The following is a 13,891-nucleotide window of genomic DNA, read 5'->3' as shown; positions in this document are numbered from 1 at the left end:
TAGATCAACCACTGCACCTGAGTACAATTCTATTTATATTCCACAGTCGTGTAGTTTTATTTTGTGTGTGGATGCTTTTACAACCTAAGCCTCCAGCGATTGTGCAATAATCCAAATGTACTCAAAATTATTCGAAACCTTACTTATTCAAACTTACGTGCATCTTGAATAACACCAATTTAAAGAAACATATCATTTAATGCACAATTGAAAGGACATCATAGACATCATCATTCAACCACATCAAACAAGGGAATGTGACACAAATTTTACGAATAACAACAGAGCATAGAAGAATCTATGTGAGATCGTCGTTGAATAAAGTACCTCTGAAGCACCATCCTCACATGATTTTTGTACACAACCACTTTGTATCAGGATGCTAACACAAGTAGCCCGTCAGCATGGTGACATCAGCACGCGGAAAACAAAAAAATTGTGTGATAACCAATGCATCGGCCTTTGGAACCACTTCACGCCAGGAATTTTTTAGATTGCATCAATTGTGATTATTTATTTTCACTCAAAGCACGTGCAATACAATCATACACCAGAAATGTAAAGTTTTCCAGAAAAAACCAAACTTTTGCCGAATATAGTTGAAAATGTTATTAAATTACACACTAGATGTCCATAAAATTTCGTGTTGAACTTCCTTTTACCATCACAGTTTGTTCGATTTTAACTCTTGATGTAAAGTGGTTCTTGAGATGGACTGAACTGTGATTTTACAGTGGGAGCTATGATATTCCTGTAATTGTCCTACCTCAGCACTTGGCATTTGACAGGCTAGATAAAAATTCTGTTATTCAGTGCAGAGACTCGGGATACTCCGCTCGCATCATTTACCATACACGGCATTCCAGTGCCGACAGAATCCACCAGAGGCCACTAGCTTACCGGCGCTGGAAGTTGAGAAACTTGATGGCTAAGATAAAAACGCCTGCGAAAAGTAGCATCCAGAGGAAGAGAACGGGGCCAACAGCCGACAGAAAGTCATGGCGGAATCCGAAGTTGTGGCGAAGATAATCGCTCACTGTTGTAGGGTCTGTATCTCCGACGACAAAAAGTTCTTCTGAGATGTCACCGAACTGGGATGCGACGAGGCCGTAAATGGTCCAGGCTAAGGGACAGAACCAGTAATACCAGATCCACCAGGGAGGGATGTCCTGGAATGAAAGAGAATTTAGGTGTGTTAGTATTTGTAGTCAATCATGAAGAAGGTTCTCGACAATTCAACACGAAAGGACTTAAGTGACATTGGAATTTTTTTGCGTACCGGTCGTGGAATCAAGAATCCAGTGAAAAGGTTGAAGAGCGTGTAGAAGAAGGCGCTCACAATGGAGGCCAGGATGAAGTTCGGAGTGAGAGCCACCATCATCATACCGTAGAAAGTGTAGATGAGCAAGCTGATATACAAGATGTAAAAGTACCAAAAGAACTTGGCTGCAGTCCATTCGAATTGCAGCATTGCATACGTGATCAGGCCATACATAGTGGCTTGCACTAGCACATATGGAAATTCTATCAACACCTGTTGAACCACTCACAGACCAATCCCATGTAAGTTTTACTGTTGGCAAAAGTATTGGTGACGGCAGTGTTACCGATCAAAGAAAAGATTGGTGTTGGTGAGAGAGGCAAGTGGTGAATTATGTGTACAAATTTGAAAAGGATGAACATACCTGAGCCAGTGCGTACGGTATGGCAGAGTACATCCCGGCGGCCTTCTCCCTGTAGTGGACAGTTCGTTCAATACTCACCATGGCCTGCACTGTACCAGCGTTGTTGAAGCATATGAAGAGGGTCGAGCCGTATAGTGCTCCCAGAGTGATAATTAGATCTGAACTTGTCTTACTGCAATACACAAGCTTGTTAATAATTACAACTCTCATTTAGGGCGAGCATGAATTAGAAAGGTTTAGCAAATATCATCTTGTCGTTCGACAAGTGAAGAGCTGAATAGTCGTGTGAATGCGAAACAATCTCTTCTTTCCTACTTTAGGACATAGATCATAAGGTTAGGATCTTACTACTTTTGCCCAACACCCCAGAAAATGCTTCCACAGATGAGTGCAGTGAAGAATGTGAAGCCTCCACGGACAAGGTTGTAATCTGGGCTTCTCCAATAGGTCAAGTTTTGCTTCCAGAGGATGCACCACAGCTGCTGAAAGAACGTTAGAGGGAACTGAGTAGGAAAACTCAGGTCCTCCGAGCCTGGGGATGGTATATGTAGTTCGTTAACAAGGGTTTTATTGCGTCTGTAATTGGGCAACATTCGCAATGTTAATGATAGAACACTCTTAATTTTCCTACTATTCTCAGAAACTACTGAAAGGATGAACAACTACGAGTGCAACCAACTGTTTCAGAGAATGAAAATGCTGAGTTCTGTATTCAAACAAAAGGAGAAGTTGGAAATTTCGTACTGGTAAAGAGAAGACTTCAGATAAATATCTGCGAAGTCCACTCCAAGTTGCATTTCCTCTTCAACATTGGACACTTCCAACATCCACGTTGCAGGATTATATCCTTCCGTGATTTTGGAGACACCAGGGATTGCCTTTACAAGGATAGGATCACAATTTAGACCACTACACATATTAAACTAACTCACAACAAGTGATCGAAATTCAGAAGAGCAACTACTGAAACTCGTAAGCATAAAATTGATCAAAACTCTCACACTTTCCACTCTCAACGTGGCAAAGAATGCCAGTCCAACTGGCCATCCAGTGAACATGGTGATTCCAGTTTTTGCTTGCTCATAAACTATGGGAACATGTCACTAGAAGGGCTAACCTCAAAATACTCGACAAGTTTATGAGAATGATGACCCAATTCGCCTGCATAAATGACCTGACCTCCTCGCTTCAACAACAAGAGCTGCATTGAGCGTAAGTCGTTGTCAGAAATCACGCCTTCAGGGACGCATAATTTTTCTCAATACAAAAGCTGGGTCCTAGTACACAAGCATGTTGAGTATAGAAAACCATGTCCCAGAATATGATGAACATCTCACATGGTTGCGCCTGACGGTCAAACATATTATCTTACCTCGTCAAATGCTTCAAATATATCAATGCTCGGTTGGTGAATAGTGCACACAACCGTTCTTCCTGTGTCCACCGTGTTTCGAACACATCGCATCACAATGGCAGCTGCTCGGGCATCCAGCCCACTCGTGGGCTCATCCATGAAAATGATGGAAGGGTTAGCAACCAACTCCACAGCTATCGTGAGCCTTTTCCTTTGCTCTGTTGACAACCCTGTAACGCCTGGCAATCCTACTATGGCATTCTCCAATGGCTTCAATTCCACTAGCTCCAACACTTCTTCCACAAAAGCCTGACCAACAGTAGGTGTCAGAACTGATTCAGCTGCAGTGATGTTCTCAAATTGCGAATTGAATTCACGTAAAATAAAGTTACCCACAAATTCTTTTCTGAGTACACTAGACTGCCTACCATTTTAGTCTCATCTGAGACTTCAGATGCAAGCCGGAGCCAGGCAGAGTAAATGAGGGACTCTCGCACTGTAATTTGAGGAGAATGAATGTCAGTCTGCTCGCAATACCCGGAGATCCGAGCAAATGTTTCTTGTTTCTTTGGATATCCAGATATCCGAATGTCACCCTCAATATATCCGCCCGTTTTGCGTCCAGCCAGAACATCCATAAGCGTCGTTTTACTGCTCCAACCGGTCCATGAAAAGATTAGTCAAATGACCGCATACTGATTTGCTAATGAATCACACAACATTTTGTTTGAATGATCAAGGCTACAAGAAAATATGGAGGAAATAGAAAATGAGTCAAAATAAATGGGACCAAGGACCTTACCCAGCTCCACTAACACCTACTAAAGCTGTAAGCACTCCTGGTTGAAATGCACCAGTGATTTTAGTGAGTAGCTGGAGTCTGGTCTCTGTCACTTCGGCAGATCTCATTTCCTGTACAAACAACCATCAAGAATCAGGGGACAGCCAAGACTAAGAACCCCACTGATTTAATTGTAAGAATCACGTACAATCACTCGGAAATGATATGTGATCAAGTAATGTGTAGCACTTACTGCCGGCATGTCAACGAAGTAACTGATATCCTCAAATGAAATTGACAATGGCTGGAAAGGCAAAATCATTCCCCGCTTCACAACTCCAGCATCGGGAACTGCCTCTGTGTCTTCTTCAGACTCGCTGTGTTTATCCTGTGATAATCGGCGGCTGCGACTGTTGGCTGTTGTAGCACCTTTCCTCTCACTCATAATAGCTGCCAGTGGCCGAGACGGACCAGACCTGTGTGACCGGCTACGAGAATTGGCTAGGTTGAGGCTCACGCCAGTTCTGTTTGCTTCTTTCTCTGCCAGCTCTTCTTCGGACATGATTGCTTGAGGTTTCCCCAACGCTGGCATGTAGCCAAGACTAAGGGTAAACCCAAAGTTGAACAATACATAGAAACCCAGGAGAGCACCAATACCAAGCCAGTACCAATAGGCCTCCACATGCTGTCCAAAGGCTCTTAGAATAACGTCACCCAGCCTGTCCGTACTACCTGGTGAAGCTGGCTGCAGAAGGAAAAAGCCCAGATGATCAGAATGTACACGGGCAGTTCAAAACATATGAACTACGAGCAGTAAATAATTTGCATTAACTAACACTGTTCTAAGCAACTAAACGACTGATCCGTACGAGGTTGACACAATGCTTATTGTAAGAAAGAACCATACCTTGTCCCATCGTGAAGCTGTAAATTCGTTCACAGAGATTGCGTTTACCGAGTAACTCAAGTTGCTAATCCAATAACCCCACCGCCACCACACTGGAAGCGACGGACGAGGCATAATGAACCCCCCAAGCATGAAAATGATGAGCAACAGAATCCAGCCTAATGTGTATCCTAAAGTAATTGTTCTGCACACGCCCCCGACGAATCGGAACATGCCACCTGCTTGTTGTTGGATCAAGAATAGTGCCAGAAAGTGCTTGAAGAAGCGGCTTGCTTCGGGTGCGTATCCAGTCACATAATATGTCATGCAAGTGTAAATTCCGGCCTCAAAAATAGAGACTGGAATGCTAAGCACCATGACAGAAACGGAATAAGTCCACGCAGGCGCAAAGAGCATGTCACGTTGCCGAACGAGCACCGGCAAGCGCTGGATAGTGGATGCAAGCTCTCCAAAACCTGTGAACATGAAGACAATAACTGCATAGAAAAGGGCGTTTAGGTACAAAGTTCCCTCGCGAACTGAGTTCTGGCTGAGTCGGGTCCGGAAGAAGACGGTCATGGAGATGAATGCTCCAACCGTGACCTGCAAAACAACAACGTAAAAACATTTAGATGGGACTCAATGAAGTCACCAACTAGAGTGGTCTATGACGAATGCGGCACTAGAAGTGATCTGTTTGAGATGATTGGATTCAAGAGAGTGTACAATTGTTCTGTACAGAGGTATATATACCTGGAAACCCTTCACAAAGAAGACAATGGAATTTCGTTTCATTAGGAGTAATTCACGGTTGAATGTAGCCTTAAAGAGTTCGAGTTTAGAGATTGTGAATTTCTGTTTGCTTAGGGCTGCCGGGTGACATTTATCTTTTGGGTATGGTACCATAAGATCCTCTTTCAGGTTAGCGCCGACACGGAAATTTTGAAATTCCTCCACAAATCTCTTCACGGGGACGTATCGATAAGGTTTACGTTTGTCCATCCAGTACTGCTCTTGATCCTTGCGGGAAGTGACCTCTTGCAAGAAATCAGCAATACCCTTCCTATCTGGGCTCTTGAACCCACATTGCTCGAAAAATTCTGCAACGTGCTGAATAGGGCCATGGTAGACAACTTGACCCTCTGAGAGTAAGAGCACGTCATCGAAGAGGTTGAAGGTCTCGGGTGCTGGCTGTAACAACGAGATTAATACTGTTGCGGAGAGCTCGTGCGTGAATCTGCGCAAACTTTTCACAATGTTGAAGGTTGTCGAACTATCCAACCCAGTCGAGATCTCGTCCATGAAAAGCACCTTCATAGGGCCGACAATCATCTCACCTGAAAGACCAACAAAGCAGACTCGGCTTCATCAGGAAACTACGAACCAGGAATACATATGGTTTGCGAATGCTCGATTGAGCAGTGATTCCCAAGACAGCAAAAGAAGAAAGAAAACGGGATTTTAAAGTTCGAATTAGTTCTAAGCCAATGCCTTTCAAGCACACCTGTGGTAACACGTTTCTTTTGACCCCCCGAAACGCCTCGCCGCATTTCATCGCCGAGAACGGTGTCTGCACAAATATCGAGTCCAAGCATCTACACGCAATGTTCGAACAAGAACTTGAATTAAGCCAATAGCATTTAATCCTCCCTCACATTGTCAGGCGACCAAGAAGCTTGGCAACGTTCCACTGCATTCAAAGAATGTCTTAACCATCACTAGTTCAACCACGTAGAAACACGAGGAATTGCAGAATTGATTTGATGAAGACACACACCCTTAAAGTGTACTCGACTGAGAGGTTCGCATTACTTCCCGGAATCGCTGTAGCCTGCGGAACAAACCAATTCACCAGATTAATCCAGGGTTTTCGCACAAGAAAACAGAGGCCATTTGACCACCAGGTCAGAAAATTCAAATCGTGTCGATGTCCAATGATGGGCGCGTCTATTGATCACCAGTGATTGCCGGTAACTTACTTTCATGTACGTGTCGACATCAGCATCCGGCCTAATACCGGCTTGCTTCTCCCTTTTCGTGACTTCCTCAAGAATTTCTGCACCATCCCACCACCAGCACCCCTTAATCCAGTCCTGCAACGTTCTGCACAAACGGGTAGAGGCGCTCTGTGCAATTCGAACTAGTGTATAGAATCTACGAGCAAATTACACCGTCCATGTTCTTGAAATTTCAAGAAATCAATAAGAGATTTCGGGAGGGTTCTTACCGTATTGATTGCCAACTCCTTGGACATGAGCGGAGAAGTCCAAAGTCTCACGAACTGTGAGCTCACCAACGTGGAGATCATTCTGGCTCACATAAGCTGCCGTTTTCTGTGGCACGAACTCATTGAATGAGTGGCCGTTGTAGCTGATTTTTCCGCTCACCTTCAGGCTGCGGTCAAGCTTCCCCGCGAGGGCCAGCAGCAACGTCGTCTTGCCCGAGCCCGGTGGCCCCAAGAGTAACGTCATTCTAAATTTGGTCCACAAACAACAACAAATTAGTAAAGTCAACTGAGCGGCATTTCCAACGTACAACCGGTCCTACAATAACTCCCGAAGATAGAGAATAGCACCATTCGAGGCTTACCGGCCAGGTTTGAGGGTCCCGCTGACGTTGTCCAGAATGGTGAGCTCTTTCTTCTTCGTTGGAAGCAGATACATAAGATCGAGGATGCTCTGGCCACAACAAACGAGACAGAACCTGAACGTGAGAAGATTCCATTCGAAATTGACGGGGTGTTGCACAAGCGATAATCCATAACCAAGCACTTCCAACAGACGATGTCAACAATTTTGAAACGAGGCGCGGGAATCACCTCCACTATGTCTCGTACGACGTTCAAAAGCGTTGGCAATCCCCTGTTTCCGACGTGACAATTCGCCTTGATGTTGAGATTCTCGTACCGAACTTCCACCGTGGGCAGGTCGATTCCCACTTTGTCCAGGCGTTTGCGCACTTTGGCAAGGATCTGCTCATTATCGTCGTCCGTAACTTTCTGGAACTTGGTCAGCAGATGGTGGATGTCGTGAGACGACAGGTGCTCCACGTCAATGTGACGGATGCTACCAGTATCTTTCTCAAAGATGGAGGTTCGCAGGCGGTTGAACGTGGGGAGCTTCTCCAGAGCTGCCCACTTCAGGGCCTCTTCGTCCTGCTCATGAGTGGAGCCCATGGTCGCCGCCTCGAAAGGATTCGAGCCGCCGAAGTAACCGAGACCTTGGGATCGCGAGAAGCTGGCCGAGAGTCCGGCGCTTGTTCCTCGCATGCTCCGCGACATCGACTGTTGCCGCGACCCCGCATTGGACAAGGCCCTCGGGTGCACATCTCTACTCTCGTCTCCAATCTCCAGGTCCTCCTTCGTCAATTTATCACCCGCCATGGCTTTCGATCAGTGGAGTGCCTGAATTTCCCTCAAAACAAGTGACACTGATGGAGTTCTTTGTCCTGCAGCCAAGGCTATCACTCACCTTAGAATATCCTCGACAGCTTGCGTGTAGCGTGACCTTAGCTGCGAAGAACAAAAGCAATGCGTAATTGCTAACCTGATTTTATGAAACACTGATCAACCAGAATGAAATCCACTATATCCAAAAGCTCGTTCATGAAAGAACGAAAGGTAACGATGTTCTTACAGCTAGACTCTCGTCAATGCTGCGAGTTACTACGACTGGTGTTCCTGATAGCAAAGCATGAGTAAGAACTTCATTCGCGTTAGAACCTAAAACAATCCTTAGGAGCAGTTTAGAAACAAAGAAGCTTTGATATACAGCGTGTGGGGTGCAGCACCGGAACACACCGAGATGAAAGGGCTCCAAGAGTCCGAGACGGTGAGAGACACGGAGCCAACTTCCATTCTAAAGCTCGAGGCTCGAGCTTAACGTGAGGAGCTCGTTTAAAGAAACAAAAAGAATAGAAGGTCCCATTTGTACCAGGCAACATGCCCATGGACCCATGTCACCAGGAACCCAGGCAAACCGCAGACGATGCTCACGCACGGGCTCATACTGGATGGCCCAGAGGCAAGCAACAAGAGCAGAAAGACATCGGAAGCTCACCCCACACTTTCACACAGTGAATAAACGAAATCAAGGGCGAAACTGCGAACTCGCTACTTGCGAGCACGATTCGGTCGACATTGTACCAGCGCTCCGCATCTCGTCAGAACTAAAATGCAAACCTACCGCCAGTGATTACCACATTCCATCGACATAATTCCGGCCGCACACCAATGGGCAGCTGAATTGGCCGAAGAGGATTTATCGAGGACGATTTGTTTTAACCTTTCAGTGAAGAATCAGATAAAAGAATCTGAGGAAAGGCCGACTACTAGAATGCATCTGTGGAATCAAACTTCTGCATGATAACCCGGAGCGTCATCCTTCTTTGGGGAAATTGGAAGCTGCAACAGAAATTCTCCAGACAGCGAAGCTTGACTGGCTCTAAAAAGGTAACGCCTGAGTTTAGGCCTGCTACACTCTAGTGCTCAGAAATGGGCAAGTGTGAGGAAATTGACGTCGAAACCTACGTCGGCTTGCATTTATCGCAGAGCAGGCTATGCACATTTGAGATTTGAAAACCATTTTCCAGGGATAAGTCAACCCGGTCACAGGAAAGCCAAGCGATTCCTCCATCCCCGCTTGCATCGCAGCAACGGTGTGACAGTCTAACGGGTGGGATTGGGAGCATAAGTGCGTTTTTAATGACGAACTCAGGGACCCACTGGGATCTGGTGGCCAATTAGCATCCGCCAGAGCCGATGTTCCCCCAACGACAATCGTCATAATTCCCTCATTCATAAGCGCGGTCGATGGAGCCAATCGAAATTGGAACGGCCCCACTCTGTGTAATCGAAAGTGTAATGGTAGGAGGGTCAATTTCATCTAGGCGACCATGACCGAAAGAATCCAGACAACTCGAGGGGGATGAATCCAGTGCGAATGGTCTTGGGCTCTCCTCCAGACCGATCTTCGTGGGGGACAAGCTGGTCAACTTGGTTGTTTGCCATATCATTTAGTTCAGCATTCTGCAATTTTACCAACGTGGGTAATCACGAGGGGAAGTGTTCAGAACCACAACGGATCACGCTATTTTTTTCCGCGACCAAGGAGGATATTATTCCCGGTAACGCTATTTCGCATGCCCACTGTTTGCCACAAGCCTAGTAAAAAGCCGGCCCTTCAGATCCGGCCCTTTGCCGAATTCCTGCCACACAGACATACATCCACTCCGTGCTTGCTGGCACATGGCAGGTGCTCAAGCTCCGCGAAGTCACACCCACACTTTAAAACTCCTTCCTGCTTTCTTCCATTCTTGCTTTATGTTTATTTACAACCAAATGTGCTGTATGTAGCTAGAACTGAAACAGTAATCTCCACGAGCATGCCCCACAAATAGAGCGAGAGAGAGAGAGAGGGAGAGCGTTGCTATCAAGGTAAAGCTATATTCAACCCTAATGCGACATTCTGCACTTCGACCCGAGCCAATCAAAACCCCCCGAAAAACCATTAAAAAATAACAACATGGCGAAAACCACTGTGCTAAGATACTCCGAGATTTTTGTTCCTGATTAGGAAAGAGAAAACGAAACGCGCATGGTTGAGGGCCACGCTTGGCAGAGCGGGCATATCAGGGGCTGCCCTTCTGCCCGGGTTCGCAGGGAACAGCTATGGGGAACAGGGTCTTCAATGGCAAAGCCCGTGCCTACGCCTTGGGAGCTCTAATATCTCCGTTCCAACTTTCGCATGCGTTCTCTATTCTGGGAACTCGCTCGCTGTGATGCTGTCTGTGAAGCACAACCAGTGCCTTCCCGATGGGTTCAAACGTTCCCCACATAAGGGAACACGGGACCACTCTTTCAGTGCACGTAGATTTTACGGATTTATGATTAAAATAATTTATAATTTGGTCAACTTCCGGTTCAATAATAAAGTGACCTTTCCTAAAGAATTTCATAATTTAAGAATAAGAAAACTTTGTTCTTTCCAACATTATTTGATGTTTTCCAGTTGAAGTCATTTATGCATGCATGAATATATATATATATATATATATATATTCTTATGGCTGTGTGTATATATAAATAATGTAGTGGAAACATATGCCATTGGGGACTGTCTCTAGCAAATCCATTCATTTCCTTGTTCAATCTTTGTTCCCTGAGTTCCCCTCGTTCCCCTCTTCACAACCAATCAGAAGACTTATTTGTTTCGTATAGATTCATGTTATATCCGAGCTCTCTTATATAATAGATTCTACATAAGAATTGTTTGTAATAAATAACTACATCATTATACATATATTTCATAGTAATATTAAGAATAATTATATGTATTTATATAGATATATGCATGCATTATAATATTTTATTCTCTATTAAACAAAAATAATTAAAAAGTCTAAAATAATGTTGTAATAAAGAAACATTCTTATACATGGTTTGATGTACAAAACTGCAACCCTTGACTACCTACCACTCAAGTTCGTATTAATATAAAAATATCATCATGCACATGCATATACATACCAACAAGAAAGAAAACAAATTTGCCTGCCAATTTATGGAGTACACATAACAGATGGGTACACATATCTTTTATATGGGTTACCCATATCAACCATATAGGAGATACAATTATATTTTCTTATACATTTTCAAATAAAACCAACCAAAATTGAGTTTTTTTTTTACACTATGTTGGACATAATCCAAAAACAAGTATTTTTATGCATTTGATATATATAACCATGTTTCTTTATTACAACATTATTGATATGTCTGATTCTGTTTTTATTGAAAATTCATTCAATCTCACTTCATTTTTTACAGAAAGGAGAAAAATTAAGTAAAAACTCATAATAATGGCATGTTACTTGTTTTCCCAATTGTATATATACCACAGAACTTCACACAACTTTTTCAATAAAGCCTAAATCTGTGATAAAAACACAGGAAAGCGTCAATAGTATACTTTCTGCTGTCTAGAATTGGTGCTATCTAGAATACTTCAGAGACAAAATTATCAGAAATACGTGCCCATTAATGATGGTTGGTGCATGAGCTTAAAACCCCAACAAAAACTTCACAAAATTCTAAAATCCTAAACAAATGTTTTTTAAAATAATGTATCAAAGACCCGTTTAATGTTACAGTGTACTTCCAATCGGATGCGACGAAAGCACTACAAATTCGCTGCGACTGCTGCCGGTGCCACAACCACAGTATAAACCGAAGAGATATTCAGTTTTGAAACGGATTAAAACAAGTTAGGCACAGTCGAGAGATGACGCAAGCAGGTGAGATAAATATTAGAAAGCCGTTTGAGCAAAGTAACCAACCCGCTTATATGGCGAGAATCTAAGCCGAACATTCCTTACGCAGGGGTCGCGCCGTTTAAGGCTGCACCATCTGTAGCAGTATAAAGCCGGTCGGACTTTATCATTAAAATCAATACATACAGAGATTATTATTCACAGAACTATATCTTGTTATTATAGGATTCTAATAATAAAATCGCCCATCGTTTGCTTCGCCTCCTCGGATTCAATTCAGAATCACGTCTCATTGTGTGCACAATCATGCATGGGTTTTCGAACTGGAGTCAGCATTTTATTTATTTATTTATTTATTTTTTTAATGTGCTAAGCTCCCAGATCTGATCGAGACCATCGAAGTAGAAACACGAAGAGTTATCGATGGTGTTTTTTTTATGTCAGAAATGTACTGCATTGTTATCAGAGCTGGCATCCCACCAGTTTCTCTAGCCCCACCTGCAGTCACAATGACCATCGCTACTTCCTCTGCAACATGTTGGTGGTCCATTGTTGAGTCAAAAGGATTGCCGACGGATTGTGCTACGGGACCGTAGCACGGTGACAGTCGATTAGATTGTAACGCGAGTTGTATCCACCATCACGGAACCTTAATCCATTGCGGGACCAGCTGTTTGTTTTGGATACGGTAGGAAGTCAGAAATTGTGACATGGGAATTTTCTGCGCAGATGGAGCGGTGCTGGCAGATATTTTTCTTGTCATGTACGAAATAAATGGAATGTAATATCTCAACCCAGGTATCAGTATTCGAGACCATGTCGTCATTCCAGATTGGATATGGATTCGGAAAGGTGAAAGTGACAACTCTATGATGCACGCTTGCGTTGTAGCAATAAAACTGAGTCAAAGCTGGTTGATCGACATCTTGATGCCCATGTCATGTCACCCAGGAATACTGAATCCTATCCTGTGAGCATAGGGTCTTCAAACCCCCTCATGCTTCCAAGTTCCATATCCTACAGTTCTTAGACAGGCACCACATCGCTGCAGGTCTCCAACTGATACTCCAAATAACGATGGCCCTGTTGGAAAACACCAGAAATTTCTGAATCGATTGTGAGTCTTCTCATTCATCGAGAAGCTTGAAATCATAAATATTGGGAAAATATCACATGTACCCCTCAAATATGTCAAAATATCAAGAATACCCCATGTTCTTGACAATAGCATATATACGGTATTAGGAATCTGACAACTTCATTAATGTTTTTGTCCCAAATAGTGGCTTTTGTGATTTAGTGTGTAACAAAAAAAATGGGGTCCCGCATGATGTGCACTCTCGGGCAGATTGTCAGAAAAAAATCGTAATCCCAGAATCAACAAGCTCTTCCACAGTAGCGTCGGGGGTGCGACTGGCAGGACCCATCTCCCCTCCTCCTCCCGTGACGTGCTCATAAATGTCGATCAATCCAGGCACTTCAAACCCACCTGCCGCATCCACTGCTCTCACAGGCAACCCGGTGAGATTGCACAAAGGGTAGTTTTGGGAGAATGGAGCTTATGGATCCCCCTCCCGTGAGAAGCATGGCGCGACCTCTGGGTGACGGAGTGTAGAGCTGCCCATTCGTGATGAGCAGCATGGGAAACTCTCCACTATTACTGAAATCTCGACAAGTATTGGCGGCCGAGTGGGCAACAGAGGGCACGTAGAGGAGACCCAAGAGGAAGATGGTGACACTGTAGAGGAACTTCATAGCTGGAAATCGAAGAAAGCGCCTTGTGAGTCATATCCGTGAGCTCATTGTGACCCTCAAATCATTTTACTCGTCGTCTACGACTTGTTGATTCATGCACACTCTGCACAAGCCGAATTTGGTTACAGCACCCTGAAGGGAAAATTCATGCGAGCAGG

At 44.2% G+C, this 13,891-nt stretch overlaps 1 protein-coding gene and 1 long non-coding RNA gene across 3 annotated transcripts; both read right to left on the bottom strand.

Moving 5' to 3' along the window:
- Positions 1-564: 564 nt before the first annotated feature.
- Positions 565-8,590, bottom strand: LOC112293872 (ABC transporter G family member 35). 2 transcript variants are annotated; one of them, XM_073539879.2, is made up of 19 exons: positions 8,342-8,590; positions 7,525-8,217; positions 7,296-7,384; positions 6,934-7,178; positions 6,686-6,762; positions 6,484-6,537; positions 6,211-6,301; positions 5,460-6,043; positions 4,728-5,309; positions 4,074-4,565; positions 3,842-3,951; positions 3,468-3,690; positions 3,058-3,348; positions 2,803-2,886; positions 2,430-2,563; positions 2,034-2,261; positions 1,686-1,857; positions 1,280-1,534; positions 565-1,169 (listed from the first exon to the last, which is right to left on the bottom strand). In XM_073539879.2, exons 2-19 carry the CDS (start codon positions 8,086-8,088, stop codon positions 897-899), a joined length of 4,548 nt encoding a protein of 1,515 aa, XP_073395980.1. In that variant the 5' UTR covers positions 8,089-8,217; positions 8,342-8,590; the 3' UTR covers positions 565-896. The 2 variants fall into 2 exon arrangements, with proteins under 2 accessions (XP_073395980.1, XP_090113254.1); XM_090257128.1 differs by having other exon boundaries at positions 7,525-8,153.
- On the bottom strand, positions 8,341-8,758 carry LOC149987670 (uncharacterized). Its single transcript, XR_016507185.1, has 2 exons — positions 8,506-8,758; positions 8,341-8,385 (listed from the first exon to the last, which is right to left on the bottom strand). It is a non-coding gene; the product is annotated as an uncharacterized LOC149987670 (long non-coding RNA).
- Positions 8,759-13,891: the final 5,133 nt, after the last annotated feature.

Source organism: Physcomitrium patens, chromosome 16 (assembly GCF_059467195.1).
Source record: "Physcomitrium patens ecotype Gransden chromosome 16, ASM5946719v1, whole genome shotgun sequence".
Taxonomy (NCBI): Eukaryota; Viridiplantae; Streptophyta; class Bryopsida; order Funariales; family Funariaceae; genus Physcomitrium; species Physcomitrium patens.
The sequence above is the reverse complement of the archived record's forward strand: the minus strand, read 5'-3'. Positions and strand labels throughout refer to the sequence as shown.

What these genes read in the sequence shown, in the direction of transcription:
- LOC112293872 (XM_073539879.2), bottom strand. Translation starts at nt 8,088, where the DNA reads ATGGCGGGTGATAAATTGACGAAGGAGGACCTGGAGATTGGAGACGAG. An exon ending in AGGAGTTGGCAATCAATACG is followed by an intron (nt 6,763 to 6,933) that starts GTAAGAACCCTC and finishes GGGATGGTGCAG; the next exon opens with AAATTCTTGAGGAAGTCACG. An exon ending in TCTCAGATGAGACTAAAATG is followed by an intron (nt 3,349 to 3,467) that starts GTAGGCAGTCTA and finishes ACTGTTGGTCAG; the next exon opens with GCTTTTGTGGAAGAAGTGTT.